The 26460-nt window shown below is 48.3% G+C and overlaps 1 protein-coding gene across 2 annotated transcripts in view; it reads left to right on the top strand.

The window, feature by feature from the left end:
- The window catches only part of MSH2 (mutS homolog 2), a 1146446-nt gene that overhangs the window by 872949 nt on the left and 247037 nt on the right, over positions 1-26460 (top strand). For both annotated transcript variants that reach the window (XM_069608417.1, XM_069608418.1), the window contains one exon: positions 4764-4968. In XM_069608417.1, the coding sequence (XP_069464518.1) occupies positions 4764-4968 (205 nt within the window). The remainder of the gene's footprint in view (positions 1-4763; positions 4969-26460) is intronic.

Raw genomic sequence — 26460 nt, 5'->3', positions numbered from 1 at the left:
ATATAAAAGGTAGTAACCTCTGCCACCAGCCAGAAACTTTGTAGAGGGGGACTTTAAGGTACTCTCTCGAAAATGAACATAGGGGAAAAACTATTAACCCCTTCCAGTACTTCCATTTTAAGATGGGTTGTACTGGTTTAGTTCATAGGATTTGACTAGTAAAGTCAATGGAGACTTTACATGCCCTGGGAGACAGTAGTCAGCCCCAGGGTATGGAGTATGTTTGGGGGTCGCTACGACACCCCTGTGTCACTGCACGGAGGGTGCTGTGTAACACATGTGCATAAAGATGGTTCCTATGGGTGAGAGAAAAGTTCCCATAGGCATTAAACACAAACAATAGCCTAGAACACACATAGCAAAGATGCCTAAGAGTGGGAAAAATAGTCTCACTCTTAGCAGGTAAAAAGAAATAAACCCTTCGAATCCAGCAAAGCTGCTGGGGGACTCTATAGGTAAGGGAAATTAGCCAGGAGTGAGAATTCTCCCTAACAGTCCACTACACTGCCTCCGCACTGATGAATACGCATGAGGTTCACCATCAATCTCAAGAAGTCTCGGCTGCAGCCCACGCAGACCTTCTTGGGCCTCATCTGGGACACGAGCTCTGCGAGTCTTTCCCTCGGCGGACAAGATTGCGGCCATCAAGAGATCCACAGCTCACTTCCTCTCCTGGCCAGTCACCTTGGCCGGGTGGTACCAACACTGTCACGGTTGGCTGCTCAGGGCCATACATGCCCAGTCATCTGTGTGGTGGGGACCTGGGTGCGATCCCATAGAACCACTGCCCTTCTTTCTCATGGGACGCTCAGTAAAAACTTGTGGACCACGTCCTGGCGCCTCGGGCTCATAAAAAGGGTTAAGAATGGAGGTTGGTGTGAGTTAACTTCCATCTGCACATGTACTAGGTTTGGCTGGCCTTGTAAAGCAGCATTTGGGCCCATTAGCACGTGCACTTGGTGTGACTAGGCGTAGCCATCCTGATGGAGGCGTGGCTACAAACCTGGCTATATAAGCCTCATGCTGGCATCGGTCCGTGCTTCGCATTACTTTGCTTCTAACAACGTGACGCTCAACGTGACCTCTGCCTGCACCCTGCAACGGAGAGAACAAGAAACGAGCAACTTACCCAGGCCCGGCGACCCCGACTTCCATCTGCTTCGGATCTCCATCGCCCAGCTGAAAGAAAAGGAAGACGAGAAAGGTTAGAACTCTGAGCTTCAAAGACGCGTGCCGCGCTCAAACTACTCTTGCACACACGTGCACATCCACACACCTGTGACCGCGGCTCCAGTGTTCAGCTCAGCTCACCCGGCTTCGGTCTTCAGCACGCGTCTCTGCTGCTCCGGCGCCGCACAATTCACGGCTACTCCAGCCATAGATTTCACCTAAGGAAAAAAGACAAAAGAACATTAATCACGGAAGGAAAACAAACCGTGCATAAAGTCGTACATTACAGAACAGACAACTCATCAAGAAGCGGTTGAGGGACATTAGAGACACAAACATATGGAACGATATCACGGAACAGACAGCACGAAACACACCTTGTGGAACGTACACACCCAACGGTGCATATTGAAACCTGAAAGGGACATTAAACTCCATAAATGTCCAGTGAAGTAACTGGGACATCAGCAACAATGCGTCCCTGCAGTAAATAGCAGGAAGCAGAGCTCACCAACCCAAATCAAGAGGTCAGCCACCAACGTGTTCTCCAGTGAGGGAGCGAGCACCCGGGACAAGAAGGGGGGAGCAGATATAAGGGACCCCTCATTCACCAAATCTCCTTTCCCTGTTCTCTTAGGAGCGGAACCAACAGTTCCCGCACCACCATCGTCAGACCAGTGAGCCAGTGTGAAGAAAAACAGCCTTAGAACAGACCAGACAGCGCCCACGCCCCCGCAGAGACAAGGTGAGCATAACGAACACCTATTGGGTCTCAGGGCAGCAGCCCTGTTGGCCATACCCCACAAGCGACTCAGGGTGAGGAGATTACAGCTGCTCTTCGCAGCCTCATGGAATCAAGAGAAGGGCTCTCTAGCGGAGCCATTCAGCATTGCTCCTTTTTCTCCACTGAGACCTGCAGCGGTGGTCCACGGGCTACAAGGGAGCCACTCTGGACTACTACAGCGTCCATGGGGTCTGGACTCCTCATGGTGTGGGCATCCACAAGTGGATCTGTTTGCCTCCCGGGACAACAGGAAATGCCGGCATTTCTCCCCCTGGCGGGGGCAGGGCCCCAGTTCCCCAGGCGACGCATTCCCGATGCAATGGAACTACAGGTCGGCATACGCCTTCCCACCCACACCCCGGTACACATGGTGATCTACAGGATAAAGGAATCCCAGCACCTCAGCATCATTCTGATAGCTCTGGGGTGGCCAGCCATGCCGTGGTTCTCGGAGCTACTCAGCCTATCGGACCGACCATCCATCCACCTACTGCTAGGCCCAGCTCCCCTCCTCACCCAGCAGGGGGGAGGTAGGGTACTCCATCTGGCTCCTCACAAACTAGACCTCACAGCATGGTTCCTGAGCAGGATACTCTACAGCACTTGAGCCGATCTCAGGATAACCTAGAGATCATCCAGGGCACTAGAAGCAAGGCTACTAGTCACCAGTATAAGAGTAAATGGTCTATGTTTTTTCATTGGGCAGAAACGAGGGAGATCGATCCCCTTAGTTGCAACTTGGACGAGGTGCTCTCCTTTTCGGCACACCTTGCCCCTCCGGCATACAGGGTGATACAGGCTGCACCTATCTGGCAGCCTAGGGGATTACAGAAATTAGGAGGAGGGCCTCTTCTCCTCTGCCAACCCGGTGGGCAAGCGGCCTCTGGCGGGCCTCCACAGGCTTTACCCGCCTATAAAGAAAGCACATCCTGTGTGTGACCATAGAGATCTGTTGGGCGCCTTAGCGCACAAACCTTTTTGGTCCAATGGCGTCCGCAGACATCAGGCTGGTCACCATAAGGACAGCTCTGCTCGTGGGCCTCACCTCGGTTCACGGAGGCAGCGAGCTCCAGGTTCTGGTGGCCCCAGAGCCCTACACTACCTTTCACAAGGACCAGGCCGTCCTGCGGACACACCCTGCGTACCTAACCAAGGTGACTTCGTCCTTACATCTCAACGAGGAAAGTCTTAACCACCACCTTCGCCGATCCCGAAGATACTACCTTGACAGGACCAAGGACTTCCGCAAGCCAGAGGCCCTCTGTGTCATTTGTGGTTGTTCAGGGCCTGGCTATCAGGCCTCCATAGCACGTTGGAGGGTTGCGACCATCAAGGAGGGCTATGAGGGGGTAACACAACCCAGTTCCGGCCAATTTGCAAGCCCATGCGGTCAGGGCGAAAGCCACGGACATCGCTTTCCACCGGCTTGCGCTGGGGCAGGTCAGCAGCAGGGCGGCCACTTGGACACACCTTTGGCTGGCTGAAAGCATTACCGTTTGGACGCTGCCTCTAGATCAGACACGGCTTTTGAGCAGGCGGTTCTAAGAAACCTGTTCGCTTACGGAGGGTCTCCTCTCCACCCTGGGGCCACATTCAGTTGTAATCGGCCATACATAATGGAGGAAAGGGGACGGGACGGAAGTTACTCACCGTAGTGAATAACGTCCTCTTAGTCCATAGTCCCCTTTCCTCCATACGTCCAACCACCCCCGCACCCCCAATAAGACTAGTGTCATTAGGCAATGTTTAACATTGTCGGCGCGTCAATGGGGGGACTGAGGAGTGGCGCCAGTGGGCAGAGTCGGGCGAGCACATGCTCCCAGGGCCGCGCCCCCACGCGCCTACAAATTTAAAGGGCAAGAAGATTTTTCTGGTCAAAGGTTCTGTCTCCCGTCCCTCGCGAGGGATGCCCCTATACAGTATGGAGGAAAGGGGACTATGGACTTAGAGTACGTTAGTCACTATGGTGAGTAACTTATAATTTATGCAACCCTCTCCTGGTTGGAATGTTTGTGGGCCTTGTTTTCAAGTCAGATAAGTGGGAGGAAATCCAATACTTTTCCATGCTCACCTGATGATGGAACCGGGTCTGCTAGTGCTAAGTCAGTTGATTAAACAGTCCCAGGCATTTGATCGAGTTCGGGGAACGCGTCCAATGACATCTTGTCACTGGAACAAGAATTGTGAAACTTTTTGAATGCACATCCAAAATGTCAACAGGAACGCCGGCACAATCTGTTATCTGATTTCTACTAGATTTATGTTTAAGGTTGTGGTTGGAACTAAAGCATGGCTCACACTGCCAACTTCTGAACTCGTGTGGCTTATGTACCATATTCCCTTAGGCACAGAGAAAATATTTTCGTTTTCATGCATGAAGTCTGAAAATGAAATGAGGATTTACCAATTGGTCAAATGTCACATCACTGTCAGTATTTACATTATTTAACGCACCCTGATTCTTAAGTGAAAAGTATTTGGAGGTCATTGATTGCTTATTTACCCCCTTGATCCGGTTGAAATGCTATGGACCATAACGCTAAACTGTCCTCCTCCTCCCGTTTCTTGTACACCTTTTAGGTACTTCAGAATGAATATCCTATTTTTCTCTAATTCAGCTTCGATTGTTTACTTTTCACATTATTTCTGCCACATCCCATGTCCTGGTAGGTAACTTTGTACCACGTGCAGTCTTTAATGTATAGGAATTAGTTTGTAAAATTCAGCACTTGGTGTCCTGATGAAAACCAGGAAACCTTGTTTGCATCAACGCCTTTTAAACTGATATTTGGTTTGTCAATTGTGTTAGGTCCGAACATGGGAGGAAAGTCGACATACATTCGCCAGACTGGTGTAATAGTTCTCATGGCCCAAATTGGCTGCTTTGTTCCATGTGACTCTGCAGAAGTGAGCATTGTGGACTGCATTCTAGCTCGTGTGGGAGCCGGTGATAGCCAATTAAAGGGAGTTTCCACTTTCATGGCGGAAATGTTAGAAACTGCTTCCATCCTCAGGTAAGAATGAGGCCTTTCTTCTTGTTAAACATGGTATTTTAAAAAAAGGATAATGGACTATTGTGATAAATAAATCTAACCTGTTCAGCTTGATTTAATTGCATGCAGCACATGTTACTGACTAGGAATTCACAGAATATTTTCAAGTGGCAGATTTGACATACAGACTATATTTCCGTATATGACAAGTTCGTGTACATCTGCACACCAGTTTTCCCTGTTTCTGTGACCCTGCCAGTTGTGTTGTATATATTGGGGGTGAGGGGGGGGCACAGTGGTTACCTTCAGATGTCTACTACCTGAGTCGTAGGTGCTAGACCCCAAATAGTTTTCACACACATTGGTCGACTTGTTGAGTGGGGTTTGTACTGAGTATCAGTTTCAGCCTGTTGCTTGTTTTGTCCTAGGAATTTATTAAAAATAAAAACAATCTCCGTTCATACAAAGTCTACCAGCAAACAATTTGCGATATCGTTGAGGTGGTAACAACAAAACTCTCCAATAGAAAGCTACTTAATTCTGCAACAATTCTAATTGAACATCGACATTCCTGAACAAAGCTAAAAGATACCAATATACTTCGAAAAGAGGCTCAAAAGGGAGGCAATATTGGGGTCTTAAAGCGGGAAGATCACATAAGCAAGCCAACGAAAATTACATCACTCCTGAATGCCATGAGAAACTCCCAAGTGATCAGTACCTAGTCACTCTTCAATAAATGGTTCTCACAAGGATTTACACTGAAGGATGCCTACGATAAAGTACATAGATTGACAGCAGAATTACAATTTTTAAGGCCCGTTGTGAATAGAATTGGATCCTTTTCAGAACCTTTGTCCGAATTAGACACCCAGCTGAGTCGAAATGGTTTTGAATATAAAGTTATACACTAAGCTCAATTGACGTTTTCAGTCGCGTGAGCAAAATACAATGTCAAGAATTTTGTTGACAATGTATGATGGAACACCCTTGGAAAACTCTTGATCAGAGAAAGAGCAATAGAAGGTTTCTATGCCATGCAACCAGTAGCTTACTGTTCACATTATAACATGTTTTTCGAAAATGCTAATGTTTACTTTTTTGGATTCAGTGACCACTATGAACAAACCATAGTGATCACCATGGGCACCAAATGTGCGATTTCCCTTGCAAATTGCTTATGGGACACTTTGAAATTACGTGTGCTGTACCTGAAAGCAGGAAGAAATTTGAAAACATTGCCTTGTGAACAAGGTATATTGAAAATTGCAGTATAAAATTAGAATCGGCATATATGCATAGTTTAAATCAAAACCAATTTAAAAAACCATACTGTATAGTAAAACAGGAGGAGTCAATGCTGTACTCTAAGTGACTCTTTAGTGAAAGACTTTTACCACATAATTAAGATTAGTCTAATATTTAAAAGATAAGACAAAGGCGATATTGCATTTCTAATTGTGAAGAATTATACCAAGTACAGAATGGTACTGTTAACACCGAAAACAGGGATTTATACAAAACAAGGAGCTTCTGAAATTGGTTACGCAATGCTCCACATGCAGTGCACATCTAAATAAACTGTATTGACCAGACATTGGCACATCCTGTCAATGGAACAAGAATTGTGAAACTGTATTTATTGACTGCAAATCCAAAATGTCAAAAGGAAAGCCTCCAACGTGGTTCCTCCGCACCGGGCTCCGCTCTTCCTTCCCTACACTTGTTTGCGACCAAACAGAGAACTGATAACTGAAAGCAGTCCGCTTTCTATTTCCTTATTCTTCAAGACTGCCTACATATAGACTGCGCAGGCGCGGAGCGCGGCGTGGTGTGCGAAGCAGTGTGTCTGGTGTCCGGTGCCCGGGGACTGGCCACTGAACTTCGCTTCCAGGCACACTGCCCACCAGGAATCTCAACATCGATCGAACATGCCGCCTGTTTCCCCTACGGAAGATGACATCAGCCGCCGGCTCCGAAGTAGAAAACTACCTCAAGACTTGGGAGAACAACAAGACCTGCAAGATCTGAAGGAGGCACCCAGGCGAAAAGCAAGTAAAGCCCCTGTTCCCCCTCCCCCACAGTCAGCACCGGGCATTAACATTCTGACCCCGCTCACCTCCGTCTCACCTGACTTCATCTCCCTCGAGACCTCCCCTCGAAGGCACGACTCAACACGAAAGGCTGTTTCACAAAACCGAGACCGACGGAATGGCTACCTCTTCCTCTTGTTGCCGAGCAGATGACCTGGAAACGGAAACGGAATTGCAATCAACCCACTCGACAAGTCCGCTTGCAACAGAAGCCCAGAGGCCGTCCAACTACCAAACGGGTACTGTGCTCGGCGGTTTCACCGCTAATGCGAGCGACACCCAGCCAGAATCTGCCGAAGGGCAGACTCGGCGGGTGTCTCAACGACCGGGTGCTTTACCCTTGACGGCCGTTCTTGATGGGGGCATGCCAAAGCATCTCTTCTCTCCAGGAGTGCGCTTCCACGCAATAAAGCGTGACACTCGCGTTGGTGAGTCAAAGATGCCTCAAATCGACCAAGCCTCCAAAGAAATAGTCCATTCAGCTCAAATCCATTGCGACAGATCCACAGTCCAGAATCCACCTAAGTGCTCAAAGTATGCCAAACTTGAAGCCACACCCCGTAAGAATACCAGGAACGAGTCCTGGACCACGGACTCTGGCGGCGAGACCTCACCTCTAATTAGATGTTCACCCGACGACTCAGTCTTTGAAGTGTCACCAAGGGAAAAACAGCGCCCCGCTGCACAGTCTGCCGACCATGCCGACCCGCATACGAAACCAACATCAAGTTCCGCGGAAGTCGCAGCCTTGCCCTCCCTTAAGGGTGACACAGCACAACCACCAAAGACTAACTTGGGAACCAGCCCTCCCGCTACTTCCAGGGATGTACTGGTACCGCCAATATCAGATTCGCCTCAGGCGGATAAAACCTTGTCACCAAAGGAGAGTGTCAAAAGTAAAACCAAGCCCAGGAAAGTCTGGACAAAAAAAACCCGTAAAATACAGCCTAAAACTCAGAGAGGCATTAAAGGGTTGTCGGTCCCGCTGCTTTCCTCGTCCTTGAAAGAATACTTCATTAAGCAGCATAAAAGAAAACTTGGAAGCGATCAGAGAATCCTCGCCAAGAACAAAAGCTCCAAAGTCAATCTCCTCAGCCCAAGATTCTCTCCCATGCCAGCCTTCTGTACCAAAGCCGTTACCGCCCATGGACCAAAGAGAAGTTGAAGTTCAAGCCTTGCACAGTATAAACAAGTCAAGGGTCACGGAGGGGCCACAAAGTGAGGAGAACCCCCCCCCGCATACCGACAAGGTCAGCAAACGAGACAATAAACAACATTTCATCGTCTGATGACACTAACATCACGGCGCATAAAGGGAACAGGGCCAGTTCAGGACCCAGAAAAACACACCCTGCAGATTACTACGTTTGGACTCGCCCTCACATTCAAGGCCAACCCAGCAGACTTCTAGGAGAATCCCAACACTCTCAACAAGAAGGTCTCCCCCCTGCTGAGAGAAGGCCCAGTGACAGATGGGCCCAACACCAATCTGAAAGAGGCCAAATCACTTCACCCAAAACAAGGATACTGAGTGAAATCCCTAGCTCGTCAGACAAAGTATCTCCATCAAAGAAAAAAATAGACTTGCTCTCAATCATGTCAGCTCTCACGATTGCACTTAATCCATTCGCCAAATTGTACGAATCTATGCATGAAGCACTCAAAGACAACACCACAATGATAAGCACCTTGAAAGACAAACTCACCTTCATGGAGGGATTCATAACCGCCTTCGACCAAAATTCAAATAGGTCTGAAGCAATCCTGGAAGAAAAACTGGAAAAAATTGGAAAAAAATTGAGAGTATCTTACTGTCACACGTAAAAGTAGTGACTGACTCCACCCAAGGAACTGAATCTAAATCTACACAGACCATGGCTAATGGAAAACAGCAAGACATGGCCCCTATTTTCGAAAAACGGCCCTCAAAGCTGGCCACATCTTCTTCAAATTCCAGCTCTTCTGATCAAACAAACTGGTGCATCGCACACTCCAAAGAAACAGATACATTAAGCATATGGATACCGTCTAAAGAACTGCAAGACCCTAGACGGGCACGTGGCCGTAACCAGCCAGTGGACATTCCAGCAACCCGCACCCTGAAGCTGAGCTCTAAAACTTTACCACCCACCGAGAAAAGAGACCAAATAGCTAACCTGGAAACTATCCCTGCTGGAAACCTTTCTCAAGACCTCCTTGAAATTTCTCAACACTCAGCTACTGAAGATCTGTCACCTAGATCACCAGACATCCCAGGGGAGACGTCCAAAAAAGCGCTCCACCCAAAGCCTAGTCAGAAACAGCCGCACGTCTCTCCTGCGGAAGGCCAAAGGAAAGACAGACCCTGCCCGTACAGACCACGCTCAAATTCGCCAGCCCTCGATGCTCTAATGGACCTTCAGAAAAAAGAAAACGCCCCGGCCCTGAAAGCAGCTACGGATTCCAGCTCAAGACATAGCCAAATGCAACGACAGGGCAGGTCCCGTGTCCCCTCGTACAAGGAAAGGACTAGACCACATAAGACCGAGCATAAGGACCGAATAAACTTGGACAATTCGTCATTATACAAGGTGGAACAAATCTCAGCCAAGGACAGTTACTTAGTCCTCAACCGCAGAACAGTCCTGAAAATCTTGGCTAAAGTTGACAAACTGCGACACCTAACTTCAGATGATATAGTCCTTGTGGAACCCTACCACCGGGACCACAAAGCCTACCTGCATATCAAAAACAAGGCAGTAAAAGAAATTACAGCCGAAGTAGAAAGGGACCTCCGTCGCGTAGACCTAAAATGCCAACTGATACCCAAGCAAAAACTTCTGCAACTCCATAACTTCCATCATCGATGAAACTAGAGTTGACCGGGGCGGCGACCTAAATGCGAAATGTGGGTTTGGAACCATCACTACTAAAGACACCCTGCCGCGGATGCTGCTGGACGACCGGGGCCGCACTTGGTCAAAGCTAATGAAATCAAGAAATCAACACAACACAGCAGCCCTTCAAGAAAACAAAAGTCAAATCCCCACATGGGAAGGACTGGGGGCATCAGCTACTATTGACCACATTTACATCTCGGAGGGCTTGATTCCCTTCTTTATTGACTTCACAGTGTTAAACACAACAAACAGTGACCACAACCTTCTCCAGATGTCATGGGGCGGAGCATCTCACAAAAGAACTTATTACCAAGCCAACATTGAATCAAATAACCAACAAAATCGCCTCTGATTGTCTTCTGACAACTTAAGACGCTTTACGTCAAACCAGACTGAAGTACGACTCTGCAAACAAAGACCCAAGTTCTGAAAGGCCGGAGTATATTTCACTTCTGGACTCCCATAAAGTAAACTTCACCGGCAAATCTCAAGTTGCATCGAACCACATTCACTCATTTAACCACATGGTGATGGAAAAACGGCAAGAGATGCGGAAACTCAAAAAATAGGCAATCAAAGAAGGTTCCAACGAATCCTGGGCATTGTTCCAAACAGGACAGAAACACTACAAAGCATGGCTGAAACACTATCGCGCCACTCTATACCAGAAGGATGCAGAAGCAATGCAAAGCACTTGGCTATCAAGAAACTCCAGAGACTTCTGGTCACTTCTAAAGAGCGCGAATGGCCTGAAAACCCCTCCAATTTCCAACTCGGTGTCAGAACAAAAATTGATTATTCACTTCTCAGAATTCTACCAGCCGCCACCAACTCCACTGACACTGCGAACATCATACCCAACGGATACGTGGATTGATCTCTCAGACCGCCAAGAAATCTCCAGAGCTATTAAGAACTTGAAAGTATCCAGGGCCCCAGGACCGGATGGGCTGGCTAATTTAGACATTAAAGAATATCCGGACACTTGGTCCAAGGCCATTAGCGATCTCTTTACCATATGCCAACAACGGAAGAAAATCCCGAGCACTTGGACCAAAGCAGTCCTGGTTCCGATTTTTATAAAGGGGGACTCAAGCTTACCGGCAAACTACAGACCAATAGTCCTTTTGGACATTATGGGTAAAATCTTCGCCTCTCTCCTGTTGTCCCACTTCAAGGATTGGGCAAGAAACTCGCCAGCATCAGATACCTTCCAGATGGGATTCTTAATGGGCGCAGGCACGTCAATCAATCTGCTAATTCTTAACATCATTAAGGCAAAGGTAAAGAGTGGGGCGCCGAAAGTCTTCATGGCTATGATAGACCTCTCTCAAGCCTTCGACCTGGTTGACGGATCGAAGTTATGGGCCAAATTAACATCATGGAATTGCCCAAATTGCCTTCTGGAACCAATAAAGGCCCTGCACGCTTCCACATCTATGCGGGTGCGGCTTAGTCGTCAAGGCATCCTATCAGACAAAATTCTTACTGGCCGTGGAGTGAAGCAAGAATGCCCCCTGGCGCCTGCCCTATTCATAGCTTTCATCGGGGACTTTCAGGACTCAGAAAAAACAATCAGATGTTTCCCCCCTAAAATGGGCTCTAACAAAGTATCAATGCTGTGGTATGCTGACGACCTGGTCCTTATGGATCAGACAGCAGTAGGTCTTCAAAGACAGCTAGCCAATCTGGCCGCATACATGGCAAAAAACAACCTTCAAATCAATACTGCCAAAACAAAAATCCTAACCATATCTAAAACAGTAGGCAAGAAAAACTCATGAAACGCCTGGTTCTTGGACAAAGCAAAAATCGAAGTAGTCACGGAATACAAGTACCTGGGAATAATGCTGGACAACACACTGAGAGAAAAATCGCTACAAAACTTCCTCTGGACCAAGGCAGGAAACTTAACATCGCAGACACGAGCAGTCGATAAAAAATTTGGAAAATTCTCCTGGGTCGCTGCACTCCAATTTTACAAAGCAAAAGTAGTCCCTGCACTAACCTACGGGATGGCGGCAAACCTAAATCTACCAACGGAGTTTTGGACCCAGATAGAGGGCTTCCTTTGGAAATCAGTCTTAGGTCTGCCCCAACACCAGCAATTCGGCGCAACCTGGGCCTACAGTCTTTAGCCTCTGTGGTGACGCAGAGTGCAACCCAACTATACGGGAAAATTCTGACTCCAAATACCCTGCCCATTTTCGGACTCATTGTCTCTGAAATTCAAAAAGGGTCTTGCAAACCCCTAACTATCTGGGTTGAAAAAATCAAATCCAACCTTGAGGAAGTAGCATGCCCTGAAGAAATTCTCATTTCCAACCCAGGACACGTCAAAACAAAACTACAACAGCAAGATTGGATAAATACTGTCGATTTAACCCACCAGTACAAGTCTCTAAAGCACCTCCCACCAACTCACAACAAGCTAAAAGTGCCCCTAAAATACTGCGAGAAATTTCCAGAAAAAAACCGAAGTAAGATCTTTCTGCGTGCTCGACTAAACTTACTGCACACTACGGAAATTCTAGCAGCAAGAGCACTGGCTCCGAAGTCTGACTGTCGCCTGTGCGGTGTGCAAGATCAAGTGGAAACGGTTCGCCACCTCCTCATGAAATGTCCAGCACTAATACGTGAGAGACAAACTTTTAGACACCACTTATCAGCGATCCACTAGCACTAGACGAAGAAACTTGTGGGCCTGACTGATAGCCGGTGACTCTGCAAGATGGTCCAGAACGGCAGCCAAACTCCTGTCGTTGGCCCTGACGAAAGCCAACAAAGATGCTAGTGGCTCCCCGTCTGCTACGAACATTGGGAACTTGAGCCCCAGGATTGGTCACCCCAATGAGCACGCTCAAGCCCACAAAACTTGATCACTCTTCCTAAGTGGTGTCGTAATATAGCTCTCTTTAAATTCACGCAGCACATCCTGAAAGACCACTCCTGAAACTTAGCATTTTTGTAAAAACCAAAAAGGTTAAAAAAAAAAAAAACCTCCACAATCTGTAAACAAATTTCTCGTAGATTTATGTGAGAGGCTATAGGTACAACTGAAACATCTCATACTGGCAACTTCTGGACTTTGAACATGTGGCATATGTACCATGTTACCTTATGAACGCAGTACATCTTCACATTTTCATGTATGAAACATAAAGTAGAATTGAACAATTGGTCAACTGTTGCAGCACCTTCAGTATTTGCATTATTTAATGGGTATGCCACAAGATATATGCGGGAAAGAATACAAAAAGACAGCTAGGTATCAGGATAATGAGTTTCACTTTAGTAGGTTGTCTTTGAATGTTGGGTCAAGTTGAACAAACCTTTATTTAAAAATACCTGGAAGTAAGGGGCAATTATTTAAGTAACACATATAACCAAGAGCTATAGATATATTTCGAGGGTCAAAAATTTATTTCTAGACTTATTAGGTAGGTGGCACACCGTTGTTACCAACGGTCAGATCTTCCCCTAACTAGAGTAAGCTTAATGCTTCTAGAAGGGGAAGTTAATGATAACTGTGCCACCAACATTAAAAATATTCTTTCTGTCTGTCTGATATGTCCTAATAAGCTGACCCTTAGGCATGGTAAGTCATTCATGTGAATACCAGGAACAGTCCAGACTTCACAAAGCCAATAATGACCCTCTATGACGCTAGTCCCGTCTTACTCTTATGTCCCGTCCCCTTTACTCCATACTGCACGGGCGTCCCTTCCAAGGGACGGGAGACTGGATCTTTTTCACCAGAAAAAAAGTCTTCCCCTTTAAATTTAGAGGCGCGCATGGGTGCGGCCCAGGGAGCATGTGCTGCCCTGACTCTGCCCTCTGGCCCCACACCCTAGTCCCCTTTTCCGCGTCGACTGGAACGGGCCGAATTCACCAGCGCTTCTGGGATTGGCTTCGGACATGTAATTCCATGCACGGATACTTCTTCTGTCTTTTTTATCATTCAGTACTCGGTCGTCAGGCGTCGCGCCCCTCCCCAGTGCATGTCGACTTCCACAGGGTTCAGCAGGTGTCCATCCTGCAACGGGCTCTTCCCAACCTCAGACCCCCATGCCCTTGACCTACGTTGCCTTGGCCCAGACCACGGTTGGCAAGCATGTACAGTGTGTGGCTCGCTGTCCTCGAAAGCGCTGAAGAACAGACTAACCAGCTGGAGGGAGCTCTTCCAGAAGTCGCCTCCAGAGGACCTCAAGAACTTTGTGAAACATCGAACCAAGCCCAAGGTAGCGCCTATATTCTCCATCGCACAACCCCCAAGGAGACTCCTTCCCAGGGACTCTCCCGCATGGGAGGGACCGGCCAGGTCCTTCTACCAGCACATGCACCAAGGCTGCTGCAGCTACCGGCCTTCGGGCTGAGGGATCGTCGGATCTTCCCGTTGACGGTGTTGAGGGACCGGAAGGTTCTTTTACCGGATCTTCACCCGAGGGGCTCCGCCCTTGTACCGGCACCATGGCCGCGGGGCTACGCCCTAGTACCGGCAATACGTCTGAGGGGATGCCTAAACGCAGCTCTACTGACCCCCGGGTTAAGGGTGTCCCACCTACGGGCCCAGGCCCGAGGAGCAGGGTAGGTCTTGTGATCCACACACAAGAGTCTTGGAGGAGGCCGGACCCAGCGGACTGAGTAACACGTCGCAGGCACGTGGCAGGCAGCTCGACAAGATGGCCACCGTGCCAGACAGAGGCACCTGTCCGCCATTCCAAGAATTCAGCGAAGAACGAGTATCAAGGTGGGACTGGCCTCAACCAGGTACGTGGCCTACAGCCTATCCCTCTTTTGCACAGGGCAGCTTTCCTCTGCGTCCATATGGGCAGGGTATGCAGTGGCTCCAGCAGCTCCCAGCTACCCCGTCGGCACCCCTGCTACCTCCTCGGCCAGTGAAGAGGGGTTATTCGGCCTCATGAAGTCACCTCGGATGGGAGTTATCCTCAAAGATGCCATCAGGGAAGTCCTTCCCGCAATGCTAGCGGCACCACAAACGCCTCCGCCGGCGCCCCAGGCCCCTTCGCAGCCGCCTCCTCCGGCTCCTCCGGCGGCTCTGTATTAGCCTCTGCCGCCTCCTCAACCTCTGGCTGTGGTCTCTGTACCCCAGCCTCTGGCGCCAACGACTCCTCCTCCTCAACAGGATCCTCCTGATCCACAGGATACGGATGAGGAGGAGGATCCGGACACGCCATCCTCAGCCAGGGCCTTCCACGAACGTCTGGCTGGGATGGCAGAGTATCTGGTCCTAGCCCAACCCGAGGTCAAGCAACCCGCAGAGGGGGTTCTGCCGGAAGTCCTCACGCAATGCCCCTCTGCCAAAACGGGGATTACACTGCAAACCGATGTAGTCTCCCTGGCCAAGAAGGGCTGGCTCAAACCCCACTCGAGCCAGCCGGTCAATCGATGTCTGGATGCCAAGTACAGGCAGATGGAGGGGGATACACTCTGGCTCTCGGCCCATCCTCAGCCACACTCCTCGGTGATCGCTGCAGCATCACTATACTCCAAGCCTCAGTCGTCCTCAGCCTCCTCCTCTGCGGCACTGCTAGGCAAGGAGGAAAAGATCTTGGAGGCGTACAGGAAGAAGCTCTATTCCAACACATCCTTGCATCTTCGTCAGGCCAACACCGATGCCATGCTGGCTGCCGCCAACCAAAGGTTATGGTTGGAAATTGCAGACTGCCTCCTGGAACTCCCTACTCAGACCCAATCACGCTTTAAGGCGGGGCTGGCCGAGGCCAAGCTGGTGGCACATGACCTCATGGAATCCTCCGTGGCCCATATTGACACCTCCGGCCGTGCTGTCTGTATTGCCACGGACATGGGAAGGACAGCCTGGCACCGGGTACCAAAATTCAACCCGGACGTCCAGGAACGCATATTAAATCTACCCTTCGAAAGGGGGGACCTCTTCCACTCCTCCAGGGACGAAGAGATGGACAAAAAGAAAAACTGCTCACAAACAGGCAAGTCTTTATCCATCCTGACAAAACCATACCCAAATCGCACACCCAATCTCAGCAGCGTTCCGAAAGGGGTCGTACGTACGAAGCGTTCTGCGGATTCCAGGAGTGGAGATCCAGGCCGCCGGACCGCTCGCAGTCTCAGAACCGGTGCAAGCAACAAAAAGGGGGTGGGGTGGCAAGGGCCTTTTCCAGTCCCCCCTCTTCCGCAACAGCCTCTGATGGGGAAAAAAGGCATGACACGCCCCTTCGGGTCCATGTGTCTCCAGTGGGGGACAGGCTAGCTCTCCACGCACATTTCTGGTGCCAGAATTTAACGGACCCCTGGATCCTCTCCGTAGTATCCACGGGGTACCGCCTCTCTATCCTGCCTCTCCTCCCTCCTCCCCTCCACTCCCACTGGTTCGGACAGCAACACTTTTGGCGGAGATCCGGTCGCTCATAGAGAGCCAGGCAGTGGAGGAAGTCCCAGCCTCCCAGTGAGGCTTGGGCTTTTACTCCAGAATTTTCACAATTCAGAAGAACAACCAGGGGGGCCCGAGAGTTGTGCTGGACCTTTCCACCCTCAACCTCTCCTTACCTCTGCAAAAACTCAAGATGGTTACAACAGCTATTACATCAGAGACATTGTGCAAGGGAGACTGGATGCGCTCCCTGGATCTGAAGGACGCGTACATACACGTCCCGATTTCGCAGCCCCATCGTTCTTTCCTACGGTTCAGGATCATAGGAAACCATTTTCAATACAAGGTCCTTCCTTTTGGCCTCAACTCGGCCACCAGGGTCTTTACCAGGCTCATGAATACGGTGGCAGCCCTCCTGCGAGCGCAGGGCTTCCACATCTACCCATACCTCGACGACTGGCTCGTCAGGGCTGCATCTCCGTAAGCGGTTCACCACTCTTCCCATGCCCTTATGAACACACTGCACAATCTGGGCTTCTCGCTCAATCTCAAGAAGTCACAGCTGCAGCCCACGCAGACTGACATTCTTGGGCCTCATCTGAGATACGTGCTCCGAGAAGGTATTTCTGTCGGAGGACAAGATTTCAGCCATCAAGAGGGCCACCAACCACTTCCTCAGCAGAGAAGTGACCTCGGCATGGTGGTACCAACATCTCCTGGGTCTATTGGCGGCGGTCCTATTAGCCGTTCCGCACACAAGATTGAAGATGAGGAGGATTCAGCTGCGCTTCGCGGCCTCATGGAACCAAGAGCGGGGCTTTCAATCCGAGATGATCAACGTTCCTCTATCTCTCCACTCGGACCTAACCTGGTGTTCCGGGGACAGGAACCTACGGACGGGCAAGCCCTTTCGGCCGCCCACCCGGCAGGCCACCGTCACCACGGATTCCTCGCTTGAAGGTTGGGGAGCCATCTTGGACGATCTCTCGGTCCACAGCACCTGGACTCGACAGGAGCAGGAATACCACATCAATTGGCTGGAGCTGAACGCCATCTGGCTAGCGCTCGGGGCATTCCTACCACTTATCAGGGGCAAGGTTGTCCTCATCCAGACAGACAACTCGACCACCATGTACTATGTCAACAAGCAGGGAGGCACCAGATCCCCTCCTATGTGCAGACTGGCAATCCGCATGTAGGAGTGGGCCCTGGAAAACATCTACCTTATGGCAGTCCACCTCCCGGGGGAATCCAACCTGGAGGCGGACAGGCTCAGCAGGCTGGGAGCAAACAATTACGAGTGGCAGCTAAACGACCTGGTTATTCAGGAGATCTTCAACAGGTGGGGTCATCCCCAGGTCATCTCTTTGCCACCTGGCACAACAGGAAGTGCCCTCTGTTCGCCTCTTGGCAGGGAGAGGGCCCCGGCTCCCTGGCGACGCATGTCATCTTCAGTGCAACGGCATGAGGGCTTACGCCTTCCCACCCACTCCGCTGATCCACAGAGTAATTTGCAAGATCAAGGCGTCTCGCCAACTCAACATCATTCTTATAGCTCGATGGTGGCCGGCCTCTCGGAGATGCCTCCGATTCGCCTCCCAATGGGCCCAGCACATTTTTTGGCGCAGCAGGGGGGCAAGGTCATCCACACCGCGCCACAGAAAATATCCCTCACAGCATGGGCCCTCATCAGATAACGCTGCGGCACCTCAGCCTCCCACAGGCTGATCTGGAAATCATACAGGGCGCAAGGAGCAAGGCTACCAGGGCCCAGTATAAAAGCAAATGGACCATATTCTGCCATTGGGCAGACTCCAAGGGAATCGATCCCCTGGCATGTACTTTGGACGCCATGCTCTCCTTGGCGCACCTCGGCCACTCTGGCGTGCAGGTTGACACCTGGCTTACATATCTCGCAGCCATCGGAGCTTACAGGAACTCGGAGGGGGTCTTCTCCTCATCCAATCCTATCGTCAAGAAACATCTGACTGGGCTTGCAATTCTCTACCGGCCCATCAAGAGGGCACACCCGGTGTGGGACATAAACGTAGTCTTGGGCGCCCTGGCGCACAAACCGTTGGAGCCAAGGGCGACTGCGGACATCAGGCTGGTCACCATCAAGCCGGCCTTACTAGTATGCCTTACCTCAGCTCGTAGAGTCAATGAAACCGAGATGATGGTCGCCTCTGAACCATATACTACCTTTCACAGGGACAAAGTAGTCCTGCAGGGGACACACAGCAATTTTGCCCAAGGTGCCGTCTTCCTTTCACTTGAACGAGGAAATAGTTCTTCCTAAGTTCTTTGCGGATCCCAAGGACGAAGCACAGAGGGTGCTGCACTGCCTGTATGTCAGGCGTGCCCTGAAATTCTACTTGATCAGGACCATGGGCTTCCGCAAGTTGGATGCCCTGTTCGTCACTTTCGGAGGCGCAAGGACAGGCTATCGGGCCTCCATATCCGGCTGGATGGTCTCGGCCATCAAAGAAGGATACGAGGGCCAGCACAAGCCTCTGCCGGGCCAACATGCATGTCCACGCAGTCGGGGCCAAGGCAACGGCCATCACATTCCAACGCCATGTCCCTTGGCAAGCCATAAGCAGGGCGGCCACTTGGGCCACTCCCTCTGCTTTCTGCAAAAATTACTGTTTGGGTGCCGGCTCTAGATCTGACGGTGTTTGGACCGGTGGTTCTCAGGAACCTATTTGCTTAAGGAAGAGGGTCTGCTCTCCACCTTGGGGCTACATTCAGTTGTAATCTACGGGACGTAAGAGTAATTATAAGTTACACACTGTAGTGACTAAACTAACGTACTCTTAGTCCATAGTCCCCTTTCCTCCATACGTCCCACCATCCTCCCCCCACCCCCCCTAATAATACTGGTTTCATTAGGCAATGTAAATTCTATTGTCGACGCGTCAATGGGGACTGAGGTGTGGCGCCGGAGGGCAGAGTCAGGGCGGCAGCGCATGCTCTCTGGGCCGCACCCCTGTGCGCCTCTAAGGAGAAGGTTTTTTTCTGGTGAAAAAGGTTCCATCTCCTGTCCCTTGGAAGGGATGCCCGTGCAGTATAGAGGAAAGGGGACTATACGTTAGTCACTGCAGTGAGTAACTTCATTTCCAGCAGCTGATGCAGCCAAACACTGGAATAACAGATCTTTAGCTATGGTCTTGGGTAGGAAGAGTTGCCTGAAGCCAACAGCTCTACAGCCGGAGTGACATGGCACACACTATACTGCCACTTAACTCCAAGATGCTGAAATTGGCTTTTCACTCGTTGGTTGCAGCAGCAATATCACTAATTCAAACAAGAAAGTAATGGACACCTGGGGAGCCCTAATAGCAAGTTGTACACATGATTAACAATTACAGATGTTTATTGCAGTCGACTACTAAACGTGGCTAGTGCCCTAAAATGGACGCGCCACAAGATTTCTGCTTGTTGGCTGGCCTGCTTCCTGCCTTCCCCGGGGGGAGGTGGGGGGGGAGGGGTCAGGAAATCACATACATGGTCATGCACTTTCCCAGGGAAAGCTGTGCTTTTATGGGCTAGACACACACACACACACACACACACACACACACACACACACACACACACACACACACACACACACACACACACACACACACACACACACACACACACACACACACACACACACACACACACACACACACACACACACACACACACACACACACACACACACACACACACACACACACACACACACACACACACACACACACACACACACACACACACACACACACACACACACACACACACACACACACACACACACACACACACACACACACACACACACACTTACACACTTACACACTTACACACTTACACACTTACACACACACACTTACACACACACACACTTACACACACACACACTTACACACACACACACTTACACACACACACACACTTACACACACACACACACTTACACACACACACACACACTTACTTTCCCTGGGAAAGTGCATATATATAGCTCAGGAAGGGGTTGGGACTGTTAGGTGCCACTCCACATCCCTGGTGCCAGGGAGTCCAAGAGTGGTCCCTGATTGAACCACTGCTGGCTGTTTGAATGGTGCAGATCCTTACTATTGGTGGTCTTGAACTTGTTTCCAGCCAGGATTTTGCATAAGAAGAGGACACCTGCAGCCATTGCTTCTGATCGACGTTGGAGCCAAGAATCCTTTGTAGAAGAATGATTGAAGATCCGAAGAAACCCAGCATACCAACCTTATCTGCAATAGGCCTGAGCTGTGCTTCAACCCCTGGACTGGTGGGACCAAACTGTCTTGACATGTTATCAAGGATCCAGCCGTCCTGACCATTCGGAAGTGTCTCTGAATCACCCAGTTAATTGACCAGCTCTCCAGTGGGCTACCTCGCTAGAACAGTTGCCATTCCACGTTTGCAGCCGGAACTTCCATGGGCGCCAGCTTGAGTTGTGTTAGGCAGAATGATATGCAGTACCCTTTGGGAACACCACACACAATTAAGACTACAAGTGACAGTACAAATTCACCTTTGGTACAAGCCTGTACCTCACAGTTAAAGTGGTAGCGATGGCTGAGCAGTCAGACTAATCTAAAGAGCAAGTGAGCAGTATCAAATAGTTACACAAAGGACAACAATTACTATGATTAAAACAAACACTGACTCAAGGTTTCCAAGTAAAAGAATATACATTTATTTTACTCTTCAGTTGTATAAAATGTCACTATTATTAGCAGTTTAAAAATCACACTCTTAATACACCACACCACTCCTAATGAGTTCCAGACAAGTTAAGCTCACCAAATGAAGTGGGAGCAAAATGGCACTCCAGCCAAAGTTAATAGAAATTGAACCACACAAACAGGTAAGTACTCAGGGTAATTGAGCAAGAGGAACTACAGTGATAGTCAGGTAAAAAAGGCTTGGGGCCAAAGTCACTAGGTCAAAAGTCTTTTGCTCAAGATCACACGGTTCAGGGTAGTTTGTGGTAAAGTTTGTGCCATGGGTGCCGGATGAGGTTGGTTGGCAGAAAAGTTAGTGAGAAGAGAAGGACAAGCCCTCGGGTTGGAGAAAGACTTTCACCGTGCTTGAACGAAACGAACAACCGGATTTGCACAGTACCTTTAAACGGAGAAGAAGCTGTAGCTGGCAAGGACAGTCACCCAGCCAATCAAACAGGAGTGCGACTTGTGTTACCAAGGGAACCCATGGCAGGGGTCCTAAGACCCCTCCCTCACATCCTGCCTACCCAGACTTTCAGGCGCCTTAAGGAGGGCTTCTGTGCAGAAGCCCACGAAAAGGCGGCGAACAAAGGGAACAAACCTGGTTTGGCGCACAGAGTAAAACATGAGAAAGACTTTAACAGAAAGAAATGGCGAATAAACCCAGCCGGAGCCGAAATAAAATATATTTGATCAAGTGGGTTTATGTTAGAGGCTAATAAAATAGCCTAAGATAATACCATGGTTATATAAGATAACCGCGGTTTGAAAAATAGGGTAGTTACCACTGCCACCAGCCAAGTCTTGATGAAAAGGGAGCGAAACAGTGCTCCAAGAGAAACAGACAAAAAGGGATAATAATTGACCCTTTCCAATACGCCATGTAAGATGGGTTGTACTGGGTCTGTGATTTAAAGAGACTACATAAAGTTAATGGCAACTTTACATGTTTCTGGGAGACAGTAGTCAGTCCCAGAAAAATCGAGTCAGTGGGAAGTCTAAAAGACCAACCCTGTGTTACTGCACTGAAGGTGCTGTGTAACGCACATAAAAATGATGCTCATGGAGTAGGTGAAGCTCCAGAGCCCAATATCACACAAATGGTAAAGACACACACAGCAAAACACATGTAAGAGTGGGAAAAAGGCTCGCACTCTTACCAGGTGACAAAAATAAACCTAGAAATCCAGCAAAACTGCTGAGGGACTCATTAGGTAAGGCAAATCTGCTATTTATGAGAAATCTCCTGAACGCGGTGTAAATCGCCTTCCTGTCGAATTTCAGCCTCACAGCTTTACGGGATCCTGCTCTGGAAGGTCTTCAAGCGTGACTGGAAGGACGCCTGCCGTCTGTGAGGTGGATGACGCTTGAACTCTTTTCCCCATCCTCTGTAGTGTCCTGAAGAGGTCTGCATCAGGGCTTTCTGCATTTCTGTCGCCAAGGGTTGCTCTCTGCTTCTGTACCTGACTGGATGAATCCTTGCACCCGCAGCTCCTGGGCACCTCTCACTGGAACGAACGGCAGGAAAACTAGCCTCCAGCAACTCCCTAGTCCCAGTCGACCCATCCAGTCCTTTGTGAAATTCATATTCAGTGGGGGTAAATAAAAGCAAAGCATTCATCCAGTCCTGTGTAACATTGAGAACAAGTCTTTGTATCCTTCCATTCTACTGCTTTTTGGTCGTTACACCTGAGCAGTAAAACATGAAGGATAAGAACTTATTTTTACTTAACAGTAACTTTGTTGCATCTCTTTTCTTGGATACTCACCAACACAAGTACTTTACCTGCATCAGATACATTCTGAGAAGCAAGATGACTTCTGGGCATACTACCACACTCTTCATAGGGAGTGGACTTCTGAAGCAAGGGCATATTCATTGTCACTTTGTTACCTCTTATTGCATCACTTGCGTTCTTTTATTTAAGTCCTTGAATGCATTTTACGAACCTATGGTGACTGTATATATTTTTATTTTGATTAATTATGATTATAGCTCAAAGAGCTTCAACCTAATACAATGTACAATCGAATTCATAAAATAGACAGCAAATAGCAAATAAGCTGATAAAGCAGGAAGAGTCCATACAATACAAAAGATGTTACATTTATTTCATAAATGAGTGATTTCTTCAAATTTAAAAAATAATCACTTAAAATGTACTTACAAAGGTTCTGAATTGTATCTAAATTTAGTCTCATCAATACATTGCACAAAATAAAATGGCGTTCATAAAATATAATTTCATATCATAATTTTGTTGCAGTTTCATAGAATTCATAAAGTTAGTACTAACTTCCAAGTCTAATAGTAAGATGGTATATCATGAAGCTGTAGCTGCAAAAACAGGAGGTTACAATGTCTCCAACTCAATGTACTTACGGACTATCGCATTATAATCTACATTCCATAATTCCCTTCGCCTAGTAAATGATCAGTGTGCCTAGGGAATATTCCAGTCTCGTTAATCATTAGTCATTATTAAATGTCATTTCTTAATATGAGGTGATGCATGACCCTACCTTACTGGGTTTTTGAAGTTCTTTACAGATGCTGAAAAGTGCGCAGTGCATAGTTTTATGGCCTGAGTTCAAGCAGTAATGCCAAAATGACTCTGATTTAATAATGTTGGGATCGGAGACGAAAGCTCCCAACCTGCTTGCATGTAGAGGGCAATGTTCCCTGAACTCCATTGGGACATGCTGGGCAGTCTCCAAATGGTTCCCGAGCCGACAGGATCAGCAGAGCCTCGCTTCTTTTGGAATAGCTTGCTCTGGACCAAGTACAGACAGTACCGACAACTAATAATTGGCAGGAGGAGCAAACATCTGTATCATTCGGGGGAAGGGTACAGCAACACGTATCCCTGAAGTGCTTTAGTGCTGTGTACCAGTTGTTCCATTAGGCATTGGTAGCTAGATAGAGTAGAGAAGTCATTTTTGCACCAATCCCATTTCTCAATTTTTCACACTGCTTTCCTAGTCAAAACATGCAGATTTCTCTCAATCGCCAGCTTCCAACCCGCACTAGCAAAGTCCTCAAAAACCAAGGACACAAGTGTTACAGATTTTGTGGAGGGTGCTATTTTGCCCAGTAGTTTGAGCAGAGGACAAGTTGGAAGCTTACAGGATCTAAGATATAATAGGCAATGTTTTTTGATTACCAAGTCCCAATTCAAGGTGCAAGATCTCTATTGGGACACCAGACCCAAGCCCCCAGCATTTCTCCCCAGAATCCTCCCTCCAATGGTTTCAACCATGTTGGGTCCTCCATACCTCTGTGCCTCCAGGCCATAGAGCAGTGAGGTGCTAAAACATTGTTTATAAAGTGTCAAGATGCCTTTAAGGCTAAACCTGGAAGCAGAACGTACACATCTAGCTATCATATTTAGTTTGGAGATAGCCTTGTGCTTTCTTACCCCCCTGAACTCTGCCTAATGAGCCTTTGTAGTGATTTCCACTCCCAAGTACTTATAACAATGGACTCGCTCTGTGAATTTTTCCACTGATGACCAAGGTGAGAATGGTCACATGTTTGTATGAGAAGTGCATTAACTTGGTCTTTTCAAAGGTCAGTTTAAGGTCATGCTCTGCAGCATATTTTACCAATACACCCATAGCTCTTTTTATCCCTGAGATGGTATGGTCAAAGATGATGAGGTCATCAGTTTATGATAAACAGCAGACGCTAACCCCCATGATCTTTGGTGGGCAGGTGTTTGCAGCGTGTAATGCCGTAAGGAGCTCTGAAAGATATATTGAAAAGAACCGGGGCAAGGGAGCAGCCCTGTTTTACTCCTTGATTAATGCTCATCTGTGCCGAGATTAAGCCCTTATTATCTAATCTGGGCAGAAGAATTCTCATGGAGGCTCATAATGGGCAATATGAGGTTGTTTGGGCAGCCCAAACGTGTCATTTTTGCCCAAAGTTTGTCCCTATTAACCGTATCAAATGCGGACTTGAAATCAATCATTACCACATATAGGCCAGGTTGATCTTTTGTTTTAGCTGCCATGATCAGGCAGTCAAGCGTCCATAGACATTGGCCAGTCCCTGAATCAAAACGGAAGCCCATTTGAAAATTACTAAAGCAGGCAGTTAGATTCCACCCAGGTTGTCAGTCTTTCCAGCAATAAAGGCGCAAACTTTTTTTTCAGTTGCGTCTAGCATTGCTAGTAGCCTGAATTTCTCGGGGGCAGTTCTAGGTCCTTTCTTGTGACTAGGGACCAAAATGGACCTCCACCACAATATGGGAATCTGGCCTTCCTGGCTTACTTTGTTAAATAAGTGGCAAAGTATATCTCCCCAGAAAGATGCATTCTTCTACAATAAAACATTAGGGTGTACATTAAGGACAGGGGCTCTGGAGTCTTTCAGGGAAGATATTTTTCACCCGATTTTCCTCACGGGTGAAGTTAATAATTTCTCTCCCGCAACTATAGGGTTTGAACTCTGGGCTGTGGGGTCATGGAATTTTTTCTTTATATGGTTTGACCACTCATTTTCCCCAATTGTATAGATCTCTTGGGAGGGAATGTTGGAGTTAAACCCCCTAAGTAGTTTCCAAAACTTAGGGGGTCCCCATTATTCACAATTTCAACCAAGTATTGCCACTGTGCAGTTCTGCCTGATGCTAACCAATCCTTTACCCACCTTCGATATCCATTTTTGGCTTTCTTTAGTGCCACCAACGCTGCCACCTGATCACAGTGCAGCTTCCTGATCTTATTTAACTTGCGTTTGAGAGATTTATTTGACGCTTATCGTCCTATCAAATCAGTATTTCCTCTTACAAATCATCGAAGGATTGCTTTTATATACCGCTAAAGTTAAGGTGGTGTCTTTAATTTTTGCTTCAACTCCATCAGCCGTTAGATCAACAACAGCATGGAGCCAATGTTCACTCTGGGAAGAGAACAATCTTCCTGCAATCTCAATGCTCCGGTCTGTCCAGCGGATTCTGCATCCTGCTTGATTTCTTTCCAGTTCCCCGACTGGCCCCTGGCAAAGGTCGGTGTTAGTCCCTGCTATGTGTAGGCAGAGCATGCGTGATCGCTGAAATTTGTGTAAAATGTACAGCTTTCGAATATAGGGTATTGCCAGCAAATTACAAAACACGTAATCCAGAGTGGAGGACTTCATCCCAACACTCCAGGTACTGTTTCCTGGGATATCACCCTTAACTCAATCCCAGTCATTCAAGGAATTGACCCAGGAGTTACCTTTTAATATTACCTTTAGCAACTAAATGTATAACCGGCTTGCTCTCAACAAAATCTGTTTCATTTATTACATGGGGGCAGTAACAGCGTGCATTCAAATCCCCTCCTATATACATTTGTGCATAAACGTCCCAGTTTTGGATGTCACTGATGAGGTCAAGAACCACGCCTCCAAGTTAGTGGCTGCCAGCACG

The sequence above is a fragment of the Ambystoma mexicanum genome, chromosome 4q (genome assembly GCF_040938575.1).
Source record: "Ambystoma mexicanum isolate Mex_15411 chromosome 4q, UKY_AmexF1_1, whole genome shotgun sequence".
Classification (NCBI taxonomy): domain Eukaryota; kingdom Metazoa; phylum Chordata; class Amphibia; order Caudata; family Ambystomatidae; genus Ambystoma; species Ambystoma mexicanum.
This window is presented reverse-complemented; position numbering and strand designations above follow the sequence as displayed.